This window comes from Elgaria multicarinata, chromosome 15 (genome assembly GCF_023053635.1).
Source record: "Elgaria multicarinata webbii isolate HBS135686 ecotype San Diego chromosome 15, rElgMul1.1.pri, whole genome shotgun sequence".
Lineage (NCBI taxonomy): Eukaryota > Metazoa > Chordata > Lepidosauria > Squamata > Anguidae > Elgaria > Elgaria multicarinata.
In genome coordinates, this window is record NC_086185.1 from 30,369,303 (window position 1) to 30,390,790 (window position 21,488).

General features: G+C 46.5%; 1 protein-coding gene across 2 annotated transcripts in view; it reads right to left on the reverse strand.

Annotated features, from left to right (window-relative positions):
* Positions 1 to 1,099: 1,099 nt before the first annotated feature.
* AMOT (angiomotin) overlaps positions 1,100 to 21,488 on the reverse strand; it is a 37,131-nt gene continuing 16,742 nt past the window's right edge. For both annotated transcript variants that reach the window (XM_063141754.1, XM_063141753.1), the window contains 6 exons: positions 12,446 to 12,595; positions 11,157 to 11,347; positions 10,628 to 10,750; positions 7,316 to 7,548; positions 3,608 to 3,838; positions 1,100 to 2,311 (listed from right to left, as the gene is read on the reverse strand). In XM_063141754.1, coding sequence (XP_062997824.1) covers positions 2,211 to 2,311; positions 3,608 to 3,838; positions 7,316 to 7,548; positions 10,628 to 10,750; positions 11,157 to 11,347; positions 12,446 to 12,595 — 1,029 coding nt within the window. In that variant the 3' untranslated portion in view covers positions 1,100 to 2,210. The remainder of the gene's footprint in view (positions 2,312 to 3,607; positions 3,839 to 7,315; positions 7,549 to 10,627; positions 10,751 to 11,156; positions 11,348 to 12,445; positions 12,596 to 21,488) is intronic.

The window sequence follows — 21,488 nt, forward strand, 5'->3', positions numbered from 1 at the left end:
GACTCCTTTGGTTTGCTTTGGGGATAAATATACCCTATTAATATGTTGGGATTACTTGCTTTGTTTCTATTAAAGAAAGCTATCCAGAAACTTAAGGCACTACAGGACACAACTGATTCTTCACTTCTCTTTACACCATTCAGACCTTGGTCTTCTATGGTGCTGACAGCAGTTTTTGATGCAATATACTCAGCGCTGAGATGCTCCCCTAACCAGGTCGTTCCTTTTATAATCACAACACCCACTCCAGGGTAGGAGCATGGATAAAGAGTACAAAGTCTGCTCAAAAGACAACTGAACTTCATCCAGAACTGCAAAGATAAATTCACCAAAAGCTGGGAGCTGTAGTATAAAAACAACTGGAGGATACCAAATTGAGGAAGGCTGCTCGTGCCCTATTCAGGTGTTCTGCCGAATGCGTGGGAAGGGAAGCTCCCGGTGTACGCAGGATCCCTCACGGCCCAACTTCACTACTCCATGTGGCAAGCAAGATCTGGAATGGCGATTCTACTCGCTTTCAGTTGAACAGGGGTAGACCACGCTGCATGACTGGGAATCCTGTTTTATTAGGATCCTGATTGTGTGCAACATTCTCCCATTCAGTTGAGATCTCATATTTAGAACTCACTGTTCAATGGTGTGAGGTCAGGGCATGAGAGACAGAGCCCACCCCACGCGGGGACTTTGGGGGCGCTCCTGTCCTCACGTTTATCCCTCATGCATTCTACGGAATACCTGAATAGGACTTCTCTCTTTCTCATATATAATTTGTGATCGACTTAAGTAGTTAAAGATATGAAATAGAAACATATTTATTTTTAAATGCATGGGTAGGGAAATGTGTGTATATAACTGCTTATGTTTTGTTATGTTTAAAAACTTTGTATGACCTCTGTGTTCTTTCTCCACAACAAGACTGAAATTAATTCCTGCTGTGTTGGCTACCTCCGTGCTACAAGATTTATGCCAACTTCCAAGAAACAGAAAAATGAAACTTACAGGAGAAGTGGGGAGACAAAACTTTGCAATATTCCTTAACTATGACCCTAGTATTCTGCCTAAATTTGTGCAGAAAGCAGCATTTCAGGAAAATGAGAGGTTTTCAACCGACAGCGCTTTTTTATTTCACACAAACACTGGCCCCAGCATAACTATTGTCTTGAGTAAGGCACTAAATTCTTACATCATCATATACAATTGTTAAGAGAAAAGTTGCTGTCTTCTGGAATGAGATTACAGTCAAACAAGGCATTTGGAAAGAAGAGGAAAATACAGAGTAGAAAAAACTCCAGCATATGAAAGATCAAGCTTCACTTATTCAAACATTTCAAGGCCTTCTTTCTTCCTTAGGTTGACATGCTGCCACTAACACAGCTCAGGAATAACTCCAATTGAGCCAGCTGAATGACCTGGTGTAAACGGAATGGAATGGAACGACGCACAAAGGAGCTTCTTCGCTGAAACCTTGGGTGGAGTACATCATCCTGCTGTGAGGCTAAAGAGCCCGTTGACATATGAACGTAGCAAAGTCCCCTTTCATCTCAGGATATCAAACAGGAGGACAGAATAATATGAGCAATGAGACAAAAATACATATTTCTGAGTACAGGCACCTTGTGGAAATCAACATCTTTTCCCAGTCCTGGAATGTTTTATTGAAAATGGACACTCTTCATGGGGAAGGTAAGGAATGCGAATTTCTTTCCATCACACTTGGAAGTTCATACAATGATTCTTAGGAGCACCTGAATATTCAGGATACTAAATGACACTCAAAAGTGGCAGCACCGTGGCATTTTCTGGCAACTGAGAAACCTGGAGGTAACAGGCTTTGTAAAGGCAATTATGGACATCAAACACCTAAACAAGGATCTGACTTTGCTTAAATACAAGTTTTTAAAAATACTGACATTTTAAAAATTTAGTGCATTTAAGACCTTGGTTTAATTTCATCCAGATGCTACCAGATCCAGTATTATTTTATTTTTTAAAAAAATGTAGGAGAAAGAATCTTCTTAGACAACAAGACTGCTTTAATGATTTTGGAACAAATTATAAGTTAACCTGTCCATACCTTTGAGAGAAAAGTAAATACAAGCAGCACAAAGCTGTATGTAGATACCTTTATGATTCAGTTACTACAAATTGCTATTTTTTAAAAAAAGGGTCTTGGGGTGGGGGGATCTGCTTCTCTCCAGCTTTGCATTTCTTCAGATGAGATACTCCACCAGTTCTGCATCATTGAGGTCCTGCCCCAAATTCTGAGCTGGGTTTTTCCTTTCTAGAGTACTGGAATGGAAAACTGAGCCATCTATAAGCAAGAGAAGGTGGGAAAAAGGGATAATGATAGAATACACACACACACACATATAGATATAGATATAGATATATGCTTTCTAATTTTGTGTTCAGCTGGCAAAATGGCTGCAATTTAGGGCTAAAACCTTTAACTGATTTTAATGGTTAGATTAATAGATTAACAACCTTTCAATCTGATTTTTAAAGGCACCCCCAGTTAATCAGGTGATCCTTTAAAACAAATTTATAAAAAAGCAGACAGGAAGCACCACCTTAGAAGACACCTTAACGTGGCCATTCCTGAACAGAAGCATTTCAAAGAGAGATACCAATGTAAAGTTGTTGGAGAACAATTTCATCTGGAGATCCAACTTGGGAGCTGAGCAGGGACATTCCTAAGCCCAGGCCCATAGAACACACATCTGTATAAAATCTGCATATGCAAATGTGTATCTCTATAGGCACATTTAGGCATAATTACTAGGATTTATTTAAATTTTCCAGGAAGACAAATCATCTGAAATAAAATACATTCTTCGGTTAAGTTGCACCCTGACCCAGATCATCCCAAACCAATGGGAAAAAGCCTTTCTCTAAGCATAATTGCCGTGCCTGGGAAGGCTGGGGTGGGGTGGGGTGGGGTGGGGTGGAGTTGCAGTACGTGGCACTTAGTCCTGTCCTCCCCTACTCCCCCTGCAATTCCCCTTGAAAATTATCTGCTGCCTGGCAATTAAGTTCTTTAAAAAACAAAACACCTCCATTGATGTTGACGCTTCAGACGACCAAAGAGGTGGGTTGAGGGAATCACTCAATGCTCCCCCATAAAGTTATTCCTACCCATACAAAACCAGCACCTCAGGGAGAAAGGGAAGCTAAAATAGTCTCCCTGATATCTAGTTTCCTATCATTTTATGTGCACTGATGTGTTTTACTTTTCTTTTTTATGTGGGGAATCATTCGTTTAATCACACAATCGCCAAGCCGTCTTACCAAGCGAACAGCTGTTTGTCCAAACGTGACTTCTTTTACGCTAGTTGGCCACGGCCAATTTGAAAATAAAGCCCATGTGTGCAAATCAAGCCACTTCTACCATCACCATTTCCTCAGCAGCAGGACAAGAATTCAGAACTCCGATCCTGGCCACAGGCCTCACCAGGCCGGCGTTCAGCATCTTTCTGCCAGAAGCCGCAACTGCGCTGCGATCAGGGCCCCCGGCAGGAGTGGGAAGGCGGCACAAGCAACCCAGGGCTCCCCGCCTCGCCTCTGTTCTGCCTACGGAATGAGCCGACAGCTGTAGACGCCTCGTTACCTGCTTTGTCTGAACCGTAGGAGGTCAGATGCATAGCGGGCAGCCTCGCTGGTCCGGGCGGCAGGGCAGAGGAGGTGGGGGCCTTGTTCTGTTCACTACCCCGGTCCGTCTGAGTGCTACAGTCACGGCTGCCGGTCTTGGAGTGTGCAGACAGTAGCGGAGTAGAGGGAAGGACTGGCGAGGGGGTTGAGGGAATGGACTCTGAGCGGCATTCCGTTCCCAGCAGAACACCTGGGGAAGAAGGAGAATGCAAGGCTGTGGCACACCTGCTGCGGGACACCCACTTCACCTGTGAATGTTCTTGGCTCTCCCGGCGGCCAGTCAGCTTTCATACCTCTAGATTCATTTACGAACATAAGAACAAAAGAAGAGCCCTGATGCTGGATCAGACCGAGGGTCCATCTAGTCCAGCACTCTGTTCACACAGGGGCCAAGCAGCCATCGGCCAGGGACCAACAAGGCAGGACATGGTGCAACAGCACCCTCCCACCCATGTTCCCCAGCACTGGTGCACCCAGACTTACTGCCTAGGATACTGGAGGTAGCACATAGCCAAAGGATTAGTAGCCATTGATAGCCTTCTGCTACAGGAATTTATCCAACCCCCTTTTAAAGCCATCCAGATTGGTGGCCATCGCTACATCTTGTGGTACTGAGTTCCATAATTTAACTATGTGCTGTGTGAAGAAGTAATGTCTCTGGTCTGGACTAAGTCAATCTCACAAAAGTACTGGGAATAGAACATTGAGCTTGCTAGTTCTCCAACGCTGTGAATGAATCTGTGGTTCTGCTTCCGGATAACGTGATTTAAAGCCAGAAGGCATCAATGCAGGGCTTCCTAACCTCTGCACATCCTGCCAGTTCAACAGACGTCAGACGCGTTCTGCATTCCGGGAGCCTCACGGCTCCTGCCCTAAACCAAAGGACACGCTCTAAGCACGGCCTCCTCCCTCAATTCTCACTTCCCAGTGGATCACAGGTGGGCTACTTGTAGCCCTCAACGCGATGCGAGGGGTGATGGGAGTTGCAGTCCAACCACTGACTGTGATGGCTGGCTGGGGCTGCGCTTCAACAGCTTCTACGTGGCCATAAGCGGCTCAGCCCTGCAGTAGGTGGAGCCACTGCAGACAGCCAGAAGGCCCTGCCAGGTAGACGCGCCCTCCTGCTTCAGCTCAAGTTATCACCGTCCTCCTCCACCTGACCTGCAGGTTGCTGAGCTCTGCCTTGCCTCTCTGAGGCAGCTCAACTGATGCATCGTTTGCTGAGCTATATGATTTCAGACTGCCCCTGGGACAGGGTGTGTGTGGATCTTAATGTTCTTGGATGAAAATAAAGTCTGTGCTCATAGAAACCTAGCACGCTGGGTAGGAGTCTTGGACTAGCCACGCCCCGACATGCTAGATTTCTACGTGCAGGGAGGTTTGGGTAATCCGGCTGTTTGTAGATTTTGTTTCCAAAAAAGACCAAAGGAGAATGGAGGCAGGAAAACATGGAAGATGATGCTACTGACGGTTCCTGCTTCTTCCGTGTCGGAGGCAATATGCCTCTTTATACCAACGGCTGGGGAAGACGAGCATGAGGGTTCTGTGGCATGCATGTGCTGCTTGTGAGCATCCCTTGGGGGCATCTGGCTGGCCCCAGTGGGAACTGAATGCCCGGCTCAATAAGACTTTGGTCTGATCCAGCAGGGCTTTTTTGCCTGTTAAGATTCCTTTGTGCTCTTTCTTCCTGCCTCTCCCAGTCTATTTGGGCAGGAAGAACGAGACCAGGATTCCAAAGCCCTGTGTACCACAGGCAAGGAGGTGGGGCCGGAGATATCCGGATGCTTCATTTTTCTGATGCAAAAGTTCATTATTAAGAACGAATGCATGCCAACTGCAAATACAATATTAGGCAAGCTCGGACGATTATTCTTAACAAGCACGTGAGAGAATGCAGGCAAGTCATTGAAATACATCTTTATCTCAAAATGAAGTGGAACTCATAAACAGCGACAGCGAAACTGAAGGTGCCTCAGCCACCGCCTCTGCGGAAGACAGTTAAAACTCTGCTGACATTGGGAAGCGCTGGCCAGGCTATCATGCAGAGTCCTACGGGTTGCCAAAATGAATTCGTGCGTCGACAGATTTCAGTACCTTAGTGTTTGTTTACACAATATAAGGGAAGTACATGCTATGGTCTTTTCATTTTTACAGGTTTCTACATAATATAAATCACATTCAGTGTGCTTGAATTTCCTCCCCTCAAATATTTCAGGTCAAATACTTTGTAAAGCTTTGGGTGCGCAATACAAGTAAAATAAACATGCTAAATTCGATCTGCCTAAGGCAGGGGCGGCCAACTTGTGACCCTTCAGACATTATACTGTATTTTGTATTTGTGTTTTTAGACTGTTGGTTGCTTTATGGTTTTAATTTTTGTGAACCGCCCAGAGAGCTTCGGCTATTGGGCAGAAAAGAAATGAAATAAATAAATAATTTTTGGCCTACAGCTCCCACCAGCCCTAGCAAGCATAGCCAATGGTGAGGGATCATGGGAGTTGTAGGTTAAAATAACTGGGGGACAAAAGTTGCCCATTCCTGTTCAAGGGCAGCAGAACATTTTCTGATGCAAACTGGGGACGACGACTATGCAAATAGCCCGATGAAAATTAATCTAATTTGCATTGGAGCGTTTTCTGGAATATTTTTCTATTCAAAAATTTCCAAACCACCCCCTCCCCCAAAGGCCAAGGTAAGAGACAATAATTTGGAGAAGCTTATTCATCCTCAGCAAGCTTTGCTTAAACCAGCGCTCCCATCCTCACCTTCCATTAACCTCCCCGCCCCCCAGCACACACACACACACACACACACACACACACACATACACACCTGGCACCCCAACCACTGCAAGAAGCCCTGTTCAAAACGTTCCTTATAATGCAAATTTTGCAGGTGAAATAAATTAAGAAGATTAACTAAGCATGTGCAAGTTTGCTTGGGTTTGCATGATTAGAATGGAATGTCATGATTAAATAACTTACGTAGAAATCTTAAAGATAAAGCCCTCAACTGTCTCTCTTGCCTTTATTTATAAATTATTTGCAGACACTGGTGCACTTCCTATTTCTGTGGTTTTTTTAAAAAAAGTCAGGGATAGATATATATAGATATACTCTACACATTAAAAAATAATAATCCCACAATTCTGGACCTAATTTTGCAGTGTGAAAAGCTAAAAGTTCTGCAAACTGTCTACATTGTCTTATTTGGTTATTTTCATCCTGCGAAGGGGAAGGCGCCAGATCCCTGGCATCCTGTTGCTCAGAAGCGATGCTGCCCTCTGGCGCTGCCGACACGCTTTCAAGCATATGGACTAGAAACTTCCTTACAACAAAAACAACAAAAAAGAGCCAAACCCCCTTAGGAAGGTTGAATTCTGTCCTCTGATAGGATCACAGCATACACACAGCCCTATTCATTAACTGGGCGACACTCCAATCTTAGGCAAGCGACCACATGACGGAGTCGTCAGTAAAAAGAAAGGAAAGTGTAAATATTTATATTGCTTTGTACTCCCTTCACTAATGGCTACCATGCTGTCACTTGCCCAAGTCAGGTAGTTCATAGCCAAGGCTGGATTTAGACGCTGGCCTACACTCACCACTCTAGTCCCATTGGGTTTAGGATGGTAAAATTAAAAAAGTGGGGGGGGGGGGACATTCACCTAAGCTGCCCTTCCAGCTCTTGTCGTCTCGCTTCTCTTCCAGAATGGGGGTGCTGCTCAGTGTGGATGCGTGGGAGAGCAAGCCGGAGCCCGCGTTGGAGATGGACATCAGGGACTTCGCCGGCCTCATGGAAGACAGCTGGTCTGTCTTGCTGGCCTCCTTCCGGGAGCGCTGCTGGAGGACTTTAATCATGGCGTCTTTCTCAATGATCTGAGCATGGAGAGTTTTGATCCTAGGTTGGGACAAAAGAACAGCCCCTCCTTGTTTCAACGGCCTTGTGGTGTTGTTTGTTTATTTATTTATTTAAAACATTTGTATCCCGCCCTATATCATTAGGCTCTCAGGGCGGCGTACAGATAAAAGCAAACAGTAGAAAACAATAAATATACACAGCTAAAACCAAATTAAACCATGAGCCAAGTTAAAACAATATATAAATTAAAAGCAGTAAAACCAATTAAAACAGTTAAAACAATGTGCCAACTTAGTGAATTTAACCATTAAAGGCTTTGTTAAAAAGCCATGTTTTTACTTGGCGTCAAAATGAAATCATTTTGATTTCCACAGTCAGGGTGCCACAGCAGAGAAAGCCCTCTCCCTTGTCCCATCATAGCGTATTTGTTGTGCTGGTGGGATGCAGAGAAGGGCTCCTCCAACAGATCTCAAGTCTCGGGCAGGCATATAGAAGGAGAGGCGCTCCCTCAAGTATCGAAGTCCCAAGCCGTTTAGGGCTTTAAACAGCATTACCAAGACCTTGAACTCTGACCGGAAGCATATAGGCAGCCAGTGCAATTCCTTTAAGACTGGCGTTATGTGGTCTCTGTAAGATGCACCCGCCAGCAGTCTAGCTGCTGCATTTTGCACTAGCTGCAACTTCCGAGTTGTCTTCAAGGGCAGCCCCACATAGAGTGCATTGCAGTAGTCTAATCGGGAAGTTACTAGTGCATGCACTACTGTGGCTAGGTGCACATGTCACATTTCCCAAATGTTCAGAGGATGGAAGCCAACTGGGTTCACGCGCCTGGCTGTAGGACTCTTGCCAGGTCAGTGCTCTAGCAAGGGAGATCAACGCAAAGACCTGCTGTGCTCAAGAGCAGCCCAGAAGATTTCTTGAGGGCCAGGGAGATTCAGAAGCAAGGCATTCCACAATCTCAGGGGGCTCTCCAGCAGGGACAGGAGAAAAACGGCAGCAGAGGCAAATATCAAAGGCCTTGAAAAGAAATGTTTGGTACAAAAAAATAAAAGTCCCACCCCCTCTCCAAGAGGAGCCCTGACAAGCAATGTTAAGACTTGGCCCAAATTATCTAAACACGGTGCTGGAGGGACACGATGGGCCTGTTCAGATGACATGTCAGGCTCTGTGGTTCGTGACACTGTGGTTCTCTGGTGTTAGCACTAACCACAAGCCGTGCTGTCACTCACAGCACTTTAAGCCATGGTTAGAGCCGCCAACCCTGCTGTAGACGGTCCGACTGGGGTTAATGAGTGTGCAGCGTTTAGCAAAAAAGACACCTTAAACCCTGCTGCTTAAGCAAAAGCCTTGAACAGCAGGGTTTAAGGTGTCTTCTGAACAGGCCCAATGTAAACAAGGCCAAAGGGGCAAAATCAAGAGAGAGGGATCTTACCCTGAGCAAAGGCTGCATATCCCAAGGCTGAAAAGATCCGAACCTTTTCCCCCTAGCATTGAGCTTTGCTGGCTGTTCCTGTCTTACCCCACCCCACTCCCCCAGCGCTGCCTGACATACATAAGTAAAGGGCACGCCAGCCCTGGGTGGAAAGAGATGATGGCGATGCCAGTTCTGGATTATGAGAAGAAATCCCAGCACATCCCAGTCCCTCCTGCTTGACAGATAACCTGAGATGGAAAGCAGTTAATTCATTGCTTTGTGTTGCCATCATCAGTACTGGGGAAGGGGAATTAAAATTCATGTTGCCAGTTTCTATTTCCAGGTAGGTCTACTGTGCATGTAGACCTCTGTCCCCAGAAAAAGTCACCAGAAAAAGCCTTCCCTATCACTGCATGCCAGGAAAACATTCAGTTCTTGAGTTTCTGACCGGCCCGCTGCTGTTAAAGGCTCAAAGGCGCCACCGAGAGATCTGGGGGCAGCTGAGCATTTGGGCTCAACAGACCACGCGGAGGAGCGGCCTTCTCAAAGCCAGGCACGGGGCCGCCTGAGGAGAAGGGCAGCAAGCGGAGGCATGGCACATTAGACACACGTCATGATCTAGGCCAAGGGGCAGGTACAACTGTGAGTTGGTTCCTGGGTTCTCCCAAGTGCAATCATGCAGCTCTTGGGATGGGTTGACTCCCCGGAGCAGAGCGCGGTCATGGAAGAGGCTCCAGGGATCAATTTTGGGCTGCATTAATAGAAGTATAGCTTCCAAATCACGTGAAGTACTGGTTCCTCTCCATTTGGCCAAGGTTAGGCCTCATCTAGAGTATTGCATCCAGTTCTGGGTTCCACAATTCAAGAAGGACGCAGACAAGCTGGAGCGTGTTCAGAGGAGGGCAACCAGGATGATCAGGGGTCTGGAAACAAAGCCCTATGAAGAGAGACTGAAAGAATTGGGCCTGTTTAGCCTGGAGAAGAGAAGATTGAGGGGAGACATGAGAGCACTCTTCAAATACTTAAAAGGCTGTCACACAGAGGAGGGCCAGGATCTCTTCTCGATCCTCCCAGAGTGCAGGACACGGAATAACGGACTCAAGTTAAAGGAAGCCAGATTCTGGCTGGACATCAGGAAAAACTTCCTGACTGTTAGAGCAGTGTGACGGTGGAATCAGTTACCTAGGGAGGTTGTGGGTTCTCCCACACTAGAGGCAGCTGGACAACCATCTGTCAGGGATGCTTTAGGGTGGATTCCTGCATTGAGCAGGGGGTTGGACCCGATGGCCTTGTAGGCCCCTTCCAACTCTGTTATTCTATGATTCTATGAATTTTTCTAATCTAAGAAGGAGGAGAGAGAAAGGGAGGAAATCCCCTCGATATTACACTACCGTAGGGCTCCTGTGAGCAGGCCGTGCGCACAAGCAGGTTTCTGGACTTATGTGGATTGGCGCTAGAGCAGCCCAGGGAAGGCCCTGGCAGGATCGGCTCTTCCCAGCCAAAGTGTGATGCTCTGTTTCCTAAGGGATAAAGGAGGAATCCCACCACTTGGGGAGCAAGAAGCCCTGGAGTCCCAAAGCGCCATCTACGGACTTGACGCCAGCCAAGAGGAAGAGCCTTTTCCTCTCGTAATTTACGCACAGGGCTGGATTTTGAAGCCACGCTGGATGAGGAACGGAAGGAAAAGATCAGGCTGCCACTTACCTGCCCTCCATATCCAGGCACCTCCGGTTAGCCAGCAAGATCTCCTCCTCTTCCTTCTGGATGCGGGATTCCAGGGAGGTGTCGTAGCTGGCACTGGGGGAGTGGCTGATGCCCGTGGTGTCCCTGAGAACAGACAGGCGAAAGCCATTGAGCGGCAGCCCCAGCCACGGCGCCCCTCGCAGTGCCTCCAGGGACAGAGAAGACACGCTTGCCTACGTTCAGGCGGAGCTCAACCGTCTCCGATGGCAAGCCGAGGGGGAAAGGCAGACGTAAGACCAAGCTGCCTCGAAGGGCCCCTGCTGACATGCCGTGTTCCTGCGTACTTTCAGCTCCAATCCTGCCCGCTTCTGCCACCGTCTCACAATATAAACGGAAGGGGAAACACAACCCATGGCAAAAGAGCACAACAAAATTGAGATAAAGTGTGCAAATTATGCCTGTGTATAATTGGGAGGGTTTCTTGCAGGGAGGGAGGGGGGTAAAGAAACAACCCCCCAGTCTCTTTACTCGCTGCCAATTCCTCCGTTACCTCTGAGCAGCCACAGTAGCTGCAGCATCCAGTGCAAACTGCCGCATCACGCTTTCTTCCAGGTACTTCTGCTCCCACTTCGTCATGTCTGCTTCCAGAGCCAGAATCCTCTCCTCCTTTTCACGCAAGAGTTCCATCAGTGCCGTGGCATTGTACTCAGAGACATTGGCTGGCTGAGATGTCCCCTGGCGCTGACGAGAAAGAGCCACAAAGCAAGCCAATAAAACGATTGGAGGCAGACTTTGACCAGTGCTGTGTTGTGAACACACAGGGAGAAACACGCACCACCACTACGCCCCCTGACTCTGTGGATCCCTGGAAAAGAAGGGCCGTTCTACACAGCCAGAGGATGGCTGTTGGGCATGTCCAAAGTGTATTACAGGTGGCTGCAGGAACACATCATGGCCGCTGCCTGGCTCTGTCACGACTTGGCCGGAAACTTTTTATGCCCGGCTGGACATCAGGAAAAACTTCCTGACTGTTAGAGCAGTGCGACGGTGGAATCAGTTACCTAGGGAGGTTGTGGGCTCTCCCACACTAGAGGCATTCAAGAGGCAGCTGGACAGCCATCTGCCAGGGATGCTTTAGGGTGGATTCCTGCATTAAGCAGGGGGTTGGACTCGAAGGCCTTGTAGGCCCCTTCCAGCTCTGCTATTCTATGATTCTATTAGAATACTTGCATACATTTCACCGTGTGCTGAAAGCCGTTCTAGCCAAGCAGTGGATCAACCAGAAAGCCATTCATTCATTCATTCATTCCATATCTATACTGCCCAATAGCTGAAGCTCTCTGAGCGAGCCACAAAAATTGAACCCCCAAAATACAGCATTAAATACAATACAAAACATAATGGCTTAAAACTACAATATAAAAGTGCAACCAGAGTAAAACTTAGAAGCAGTGCAGAGATTTAAAATGCAATAGTAGATTTAAAACTGGAATGCTAAAATGCTTGGGAAAATAAAAAGGTCTTCACCTGATGCTGGGAAGAGCACAACATAGGCCCCGGGCGAACCTCTCTAGGAAGCTCTTACCGTGACCAGGGTGCCTGAAACCATTGTGCAACAAAGGCATCTTCAGAACAGTTCATGTTACAACAGAAGAAAATGTTCCATTTACTCATCTCCAAACAGAAAACTAACGTTTGCTTTTGGTTTTCATCTCTGTTAAACATTTAATTTTTAAAAAGCAGCAGTCCACAAGTTTTTGCAGGGGCTTTTAAAAAGAAACAAGCTGAAAACTGGCTTAATTGGAACACAGAGTTCTGCGAAGCTGTCATCGTCCTTACCTGCTGCATTCGGAGGGATTCCAGCTCTCTCTCCAGCCGGTTTCGGAGTCGGTGCTCCAACTGTTCACGCTTCTCACAGGCCGCCTGCAGCTGCACCAACGCCTGCTGCATTTTTTCCACCTTCTCTACATAAACCTGCTTCTTTTTCAGCTAATAGGAAGGAAGGGAGAGGGATGAAGAGCTGATTCTGAATCAAGAAGCCACTCTTGTATGGCAAGATGGCAACAAGGCTCCAAAGATGCAACCCAATTCCACTGGTCATCCCATCAGCCAGGCGTGATGGCAAGAGCCGTCCTTGACTGTGTCCTCAGCATTGTGTGAAGGGCTGCATCCCGCCAGCTTCACATGACTTGGTATCTAGGCAATTTCCTCTGCTCCTATCTAATGGGAACATCAGAAGCTGCCTTATACTGAGTCAGGCCATTGATCTATCCAGCTCAGTATTGTTGACACTGACTGGCAGCAGCGGATCTCCAGCGTTTCAGGCAGGAGTTTTCCCTATCTGGAGATGCCAGTGATTGAAACTTCAGCCTTCCACATGCAACATTACCGGAGTATTACCAAGTGTAAGCAATGTGGTGGCTCCAGATTATTTGGATTACAGCTCCCAGAATCCCTGACCACTGGCCTTGCTGACTGGGGTTTATGGGAGTTGTAGTTCGAAATATCTGGGTGCCTAGCCCTTAATCAGAGGCAGCTATTTCCGGATAGGGAGATTCCATTTTGCTGTGATGGTTAATAGTATTTCATTGACTTTCACTTCCATGTGTCTGCCTAAACCCAGGATTATTGAACCTTAAGGCTGCAAGGAAAATCCGGCCGTCCGGAATTCCCCAGATGGGCACAACCTTTCCCTGACTGCTGATTTTTTGGGGGTTTCCTGGCTTTTGTGAAGTTCTCCACCCCATTCTAAAAAATGGGAACCCTTGTCCTTAAGGCTTTCTGGCAGAAAGACGTTTCAGCTAAATTATGCTGGTATTTGGGGTACTCTGGCCCCACCCAGCACTGGGATGCATCCCCTGAGAGCGCCTCCCAAATTGAATTTTGCCCTCAGGCTCAAAGGCTCAACACTCCAGGCCCAAACCTCATTCCATTGTTGGCCATCACCGCATTTTGATAAAACCATACATTTCATAAAGAAATATTTTAATGCATCCATGATGATCTCATTTATTTAAATTATTACACCACTCTTCATGCCAAGGCTTCTCAGAGCAGTTAAAGTACATTTCAGAAAAGTCAGGTCAACAGAAGAGTACCACAAAACAACAGCCAAGTGAATAGAAACCAGGTTTGCATGGCATAGAAATGGCCTGAGGGAATATAAAAAGGTCTCCCTCTGGAAGCCAGCTCCGTGCTAGGAAGGCCTCCTGAGCTGACCAGTGCAGGGTTTGAGCATCCTGTCCTGGGCCGTCTCATATGGCAGCAGGACGCGGAGGGCCCTTCAGGAAGGGAAATCAAGGTTGTCCTTGAACTACCCAATTCCTGAACTATTTAGGGCTTCAAAATCATCAAATCTTCACAGTGTCCTAGCCATCAATGTGCACATCCACTGGAGCTTCAGCATGGTGTTACAGTATACTGCTGCTTTGAGAGACTTAATGAGCTCGTGTAACTTTGGAGATATGGCAGAAGAGATAATTAGAGACCAGCTAAAGATACAACAACTTTATACTTCGCCTGAAAGTATAAAGCTGCCTTGGAAGGATTTGTATCCTGAAAAGTGGGATATTAAAACTAGTATTTTAGAATGTTTAAACATTTTAGAATGTTTTAGGATGTTTTAAGGATGTTTTAATTGTGTATACGATGTTTTTAAATCCGTTTTTATGTGTTTTATATTCGCTGTTGTTCCCCGCCTCGATCCAAGTGGAGATGCGGGTAAGAAATAAATTAGTAGTGGTAATAGTCGTAGTAAGAAGAATAGCACTTATCTCTGACCAGCTGCTGATCAAAGGTAAGAGCTTTTCTCTGCACAGCAGAAAAGAGGAAGCTGCTGAGTAATTCTGTTGCGACACCATCTGCAGAGGCTTGTCCTGCTTACTTCTGAGTACATATGCAGAGGCTTGTTGCTTGGTATCCTACTTGAAAGTGCTGCTGAGTGAGTCAGACCTGCGTACTTCTGAGTAAATATGCAGAAGGCCTGGCCTGCTTACTTCTGAGTAGGCTTAAAATTCATAATGACCCTAACATTACCTTTGGCCCTGCCCACAGATGGAATGCAGCCCCAAGCCCTTTCCTAGATTGGAATTTGGACGTGGGGCTGAAAAGGTCCTCCACCCTTGCACTACTGAGTTGCAGACGGATATAACATAGGTTGCTGCAGCTGCAGCAGCATACAAATAAACAATAAAGAACTAAGAGGTCAGTCCCAAATGCATGTTTAAGGTTAAAGGTGGGTTCAGGGTGTGAAAAGATTTAAGACTACAGACGTAGATCATAAAATGCTAGAGAGCTAGTCTAGTACAGCACATACTGTAGAGTGTAACTTTGGACTTCAGGTTAAAATCCCCACTCACAGTTCACTTAGGGCATAATCCTATGCATGTTTAGACAGGAAAAAGTCCTACAGCCCCCAGCATTCCCCAGCCAGCCATGTATAGGATTGCACTCTTAGTGAACTTGGGAAAGGAACACTTTCCCACCTGGCATTGTTACAAGGATTAAAAAAAACCCGGGACACTCCCCATAGGGCAGGGCTGGGTAAATCTCTTTTCATCAAGGGCTGCATTTCCTTGGCAGTGATCTGTCAGAGGCTGCAGCCTCCTCTTTCTCCCTGCCAACTCCTCCTCCCTCGCATTCCTCTCCTTCCCTGCCCAACAGGCTGCCAGGGAAGTGACAGGTTGCTTTTGCCAGAGGACTCATTGCTTGCAGAGAGCTTTTGAAATCAAAGGAGGGCCACACTTAGCTATCAGGCCAGCAGCTGCCCACCCCGCCACCGGTAATGTGCCTGCATTTCTTGGAGAAAAGATGGGACGCCAACGTGATAAATCAAGGGCCCCACCCAAAACAGTCCCTGCAGCTCAGTGGACTTTGCATCTCTTACAAAAGGCTGCTGGCTGGGAAGGGCAGGTGTTGGCAGTCCAACGCATCGGAAGGGCGCCAGGTTGGAGATGGCAGCATTAGAACGAGTACACCACCAGTCATATTGTTTTATATATGAAGTTGCATTGTTCTATTTCTCTAACTTCTCTTGGAATACAAATGACCAGCAAAACCCGGGACTTCTCAGCTAAATTCTCATTCAGCTTTAGCGGACATATCCACACGTAACATTAGAATAACGCAGCCAAATGCAGAAGGGTTTCATTAACGTTGTCGGAGTCTAGCATAGCTTCGCCCTAGAAATGGAATTGGAAACAGCGTTTCTTGAAAGCTGCCAACACGCTGCTGCCGAGCTGAGGAAGACAAGCTGCACGGAGGAAGCTTTGCTCTCCGTTCACCATCGGAAGTTCCACCCCTTCCTTAGTTTCCGTGAACGCCTCACAGAGATGGGATAAGGGCAGGGGCCTGGTTTTCATCATCAGCAACGGTAATGAAGGGGATGCCAGTGGTGGCTGTGACAATTTCCCCTTTCCCGATTCGGTCTTCCCCTCTCTCAGTCCAGCGAGTGCTGGATGAAGGGAATCAGAAGGAAGGATGGAGGGCAGAGGGCAGGATCTGCCTTACTGCAGCCACAGAAATGGAAGATCTGGAAGTTCTTCTGATGGGAACTAGAATTTAAGTTGCCAAAAAAATGGGGAAAAACTCAAAAAACCCACAATGGCAGATTGGCACCGAAAATAAATAAATTAGTACGTGGTAACAGCCTTCAAGGTCTCCAAACAAGATACTGCTAATGAGGGAAAAGACAATTGTTGCCTGGTTTCTTTTGCAATTAACACTGCTGCTCAATTAATCGTGGACACCTTGTTAATTGATGAAAAAGTTCGACTAATTGAACTGATCCATCGTCTAAACATCACGGGCTACGAAATACATGTTTAAACCAGCAGTCTTTCTGTATTGTAGACCCAATTTTGCTCCAACGAGGCACCTCCTAACCATTCATGCAAATTTGGTTCCAACCAGGCGCCACCGTGCCTGCGCAGCCACTCATGCCAAACCCATTTGGTCCGTGCTTTTCCTCCTACGAGTGAGCACCTCTTCTGGTGGCTTGTTTTTAAAATAAGTCATAGCCCTCAAAAGCCACCTCTGGAAAATTACTCCCAGACCAAAATGGAGAGCTAGAGAAAGCAGTTTAAAAACAACCCAGCAATTTCTGTGTCGCTACCGATGAACAGCTTCTCTAGGAAGTCATACACGCATGTCATTGTCTGATGTATGTCCTTCATGCACAGGGGGAGAAAGGTCCGGCCCAATTACAAGGTGCCCCTCCCAAGCCCCCCCACTCTAACTTCTACTAAAAGAAAAGGAAGGGAGGAAGGAATTAGGGAAGAAAGCGAGGAAGGAAGGGGACAGCCAGGATCCTCATTCCTTATGAAGCTCTATCTGCCCAACTGCACAAAAACCAAGGTCCCCCTGCAAAAAGTCTGTCCAGCTGCACATTAAGAACAAACTTCGTTCTGCCCCCCTCAGATCTGGATGACCACAAATGCAGCCCCAGCCCCAGCCCCCCACTCAACACACAGATGTCGGCAGCGGAGTTCCGAAACAAACCCAGTGGTTTCACCAAAGTTAGCCTCAATATAGCCTTTCATTGCTAAACAATACTAGGCCCAATCTTGCTGTTAAAAGAAGTCTGGAAAAGATTAAGGAAGCAGAGGAGAGCCAAGAGAGAGAAAAAAGCCCACACGACAGGATGCAAGCAAACACACACAGCCCTCAAACTGCAGTCGGTGCCAAACAAACTGCTTAGCTAAATCCTCCTCCTTTGCAGAACTGGGAATTCTTTGCAATTATGGGCTCAGAAATCTAGACCAAACACACAAAGGACTTGACCAAACTATCTATAATAGTTTGATAACTGATTGCCACCCAAATCATAGCCCTCATATTGAAATTTCCTTCTTTTAGACCTCAAAACTCTTTTCACGTTGTGGTGCTTTGGAAAAATACAGTGAAAGAACAGACCCAGAATGTCTTTAATGGATTTTGTTTCTCAACGCTGAGTGATTGTTTTAAGGCAAAGTTTTCTCTTCCATCCTTCTCTCTCCCCCTTTTAATGCCAATCCTAAAAGTTTAACTGGTGCTCAGTCACAGAAAGGCTTCCCACATGTATCTACGGGAGAAAGGCCAAGCACCGCCTTCACCACTTGCGAGCTTCCAATTCAAGTGAACCCTATCTAAAAATAAGTCAGTCATCCATACAGCAGTAGGGATGATGGCATCTCGCCTACTTGGGGTGAAAGCTGCGGAGGTTTTCCTCTTCAAAATATTTTGGTTTTAAAAGCCACTGTGAGCAGGACTCTGTTCCTGGCCAATGCAAAACTATCCATTAATTATTAGTCTCCAGCTGCAACATCCCCGGATACAAAAGCACCAGCTGTTTACAAACAGAAGTTCAGTTCTGCAAAGAACCATTTAGCCCAGTAAAATGTTAGCATTTTCTCTAGGTAATATGAGACATTTTACTGACTTCATTGGAACAAGGAGTGGACACAACTGGATAGCAAGATCCTGAAGGAGAAAAAAACGCTAAAGATCAATTCTGGTGCACGTGGACACATACAAGGGCACCCAAGCAGCCCTGGGGATCCTCAGATGGGCACAGTACAGCGCCTCACTGCATGACCAGGGAGGGCAACCAGCCACGATAGCTTATTTCCCCCGACGCATCTGCTGGGCGTGTGCCGGGGGATGGGGATGCACCTACTGACCTGTGTAGGTGAGGTTTGCCCTGTTGTACGAAATGGCAAGGGTGGCCATGGCTCACAAGCCACTCCAGAACACTAAAACAGCCTATGGGTTCACACAACACAGCAAGCCTGGCTGGCAAGGGTAATTATGGCTTGGGACCGCAATACCTGATGGAACGCCTCTCCTGACATGAACCTACCTGTACACTGCACTCAACATCTAAGGCCCTCCTCCAAGTGCCTACTCCGAGGGAAGCTCGGAGGATGGCAACAAGGGAGAAGAGGGCCTTTTCGGTGGTTGGCCCCCCGACTGTGGAATGATCTTCCCGATGAGGCTCGCCTGGCGCCAACATTGTTATCTTTTCTGCGCCAGGTCAAGACTTTTCTCTTCTCCAAGGCATTTTAACAGCATTTAACAACGTTAAGTTTGTTTTTAATGGACCCCAGAATTGTTGTTTTTAAATGGACACTGTTGTTTTTATACTGTTTTTGTGTTTTTTAAATTTTTGTATACTTTTAATGTTTACTATTCTTAATAGTTGTAAACCGCCCAGAGAGCTTCAGCTGTGGGGCGGTATATAAATGTAATAAAATAAATAAATAAATAAATAAATAAATAAATAAATATGCAAATCCGCTCTCCCCCATCCCCCACCAGCATGTGACTGGAGAGGGGAAATGAGCCACTGTTCCTTATTTCCCCTCTAGGATTGTGTGAACCTGGTCATTGCGTCAGGATGGCCAAGTAATGGAGGGCGCCAGATTCATGGCAGAAAGAGCCTTCTTAGACGCTGGTCTCTGTACAGCAGCGTGGGTTTGGATGGCACTTCTGTCACAATTGTCTGGAGAGGCGCCATAGCTCAGTGGTAAACCAGGTGCTTTGCATGTAGAAGGTCCCAGGTCCCACCCTTGCATCTTCCAGTCTAGCTGGGAATGACTCTTTTCTGAACCCCTGGAGGGCAACTTTCAGTCAGAGTAAATGAAACTAAGCTAAATTGGTCAATCAAACAGCCTCCTCTGTTTGGAAAGTCTCACATCCTGCACAAGCTTCGGCTATCGGGCGGGATGGAAATGTAATAAATAATATTTGTGCAAGGGACTGAAGGAGCAGCATGTGGGGAGGTGATAAAGGAAGCCTCGTTTGGGGGGGGGGGGAATAGATCAGCCTACATCCGTTTTGCAGGTCTTCAGTGATACTTTAAAAAAACTGCATGAGAATTCACATTTAAATTGTATGCCATTCCTCATAAAATATGCATTTTTGTACACATTTTTGAGCCAGGAACTGCATCACAACATTTGGAGATGTGTACACTCCCAATGGTTAACTACATTCTGATCCATATATTATTCTGGGAAGTTTGGGGTTCGGTGCCACCAGTATTTTTCGGCTGGACTATTGTAGCCTTCTCCTGACTGGCCTTCCTTCTTCTCACATCAGTTCGTTGGTTTCTATCCACCACTCTGCTGCTAAGATCATCTTCTTGGCTCTTCGCTCTGATCATGTTACTCCACTCCTGAAATCCCTCCATTGGCTTCCAGTTCGCCTCAGAATCCAATAAAAGCTTCTCCTGTTGACTTTCAGAGCTTTTCACAGTCTAGCTCCTTCCTATCTTTCTTCTCCCATCTCACACTATTGCCCCGCTCGTGCTCTTCGCTCCTCTGATGCCATGTTCCTCACCCGCCCAAGAGTCTCTACTTCTCTTGCTCGGCTTTGTCCATTTTCTCTTGCTCCCTCTTATGCCTGGAATTCTCTTCCGGAGCATTTGCGGATCACGAGTTCAATTACTGTTTTTAAAGCTCAATTGAAAACTTTTCTTTTTTCTACAGCTTTTAGAACTTGACTTTGTTCTTACTTTCACACTGTTAGTTTTATTGTCCCGTGCCTATTCGGTGCATTCTCTTCCCTTTCTTATTGTTTTCTTACGATTTTATTAGAAAGTAAGCCTATGCGACAGGGTGTTGCTGTTTTATTCTTTCACTATGTACAGCACCATGTACATTGATGGTGCTATATAAATTATTATTATTATTATTATTAATAATAATAATAATAATATGCTGATGACACCATCTCTCTCTCTCTCTCTCTCTCTCTCTCTCTCTCTCTCTCTCTCTCTCTCCTTTCTATCTATATTCAAGGAAGTTGTTCTGGTTCTAAATCAGTACCTGATTACAGTAATGGACTGGATGTGGGCAGATAAACTGAAGCTTAATCCAGGCAATATAGAGGTGCCCCCTGCTCAGGCAGTAGGATTCAAACTGAGCTGGAGGGGGTTATGCTCCCCCCGAAGATTCAGGCTCGTAGTTTGGGTGCACTCTGGGAATTGGTCCTGATGCCCGGGTCTCAGCAGTGGTCAGGGGTGCTTTTGCACAGCTGAGGCTAGTGCGCCAGCTGCTGCTGTTGTTCCCAGAGACGTCTGATCTGGCCATGGGCCTACATGCCTTAGTTACATCCCGTTTAGACTACTGTACAGTGCTCTTCACGGGGCTGCTTTCGGAAACCTTTCGGAAACTTCACTTGGTCCAGAATGCTGAAGCCAGACTTTTGACTAGGGCTGGTTACAGGGAGCGCACGACTCCCTTTGCTACAGCGACTTCACTGGCTACTGGTCTATTTCCAAACAGAATTCAAAATGCTGGTTATAAACTATGAAGCCCTACTCAGTTTGAGACCAGGCTACCTGAAGGACTACACAAACCTGCCCAGTTCTTAAGACCTTGTGGAGAGGCCCGTCTTTCGAGACCACCACCTTCAGAGGCGCGTTCGATGGGGGCGCGAGAGAGGGACTATCGCCCCCGTCCCGTAAGGGCTTTCCCAATGTTTGCTGCTACTTTTGGTGTGTGCAAATGTGTGTGTGCACTCACACACGTGGGATGGTGTTTGTGCTGTCTCCATGACAGCGGAGGGATTTCTACCCAGGCAGAAGGTTTCTCCAACGGCTCTTAACATGAATTGTTTGGCGAATAGCTAAATCCTAGGATATGTGATTGTTGTTAACTGATCTACTGGTATGTCTTGTGCTTATTTAAATTTTGATATGTTTTAAGTGAACTGTAATTGAGTTAGTGTTGTAATGTATTATAATTACAGCTACTTTGTTTGTGAACCGCTTTGGATTGTGGAAAATGCAGTATACAAATACATTGACTACGACTATGACTTACTAGAGAAGGGGTCCTGGCAAGCGCCCCCCCCCCCATCCTGGCCTCAAATCCAAGAGGTAGTTATATTAGAGATTATT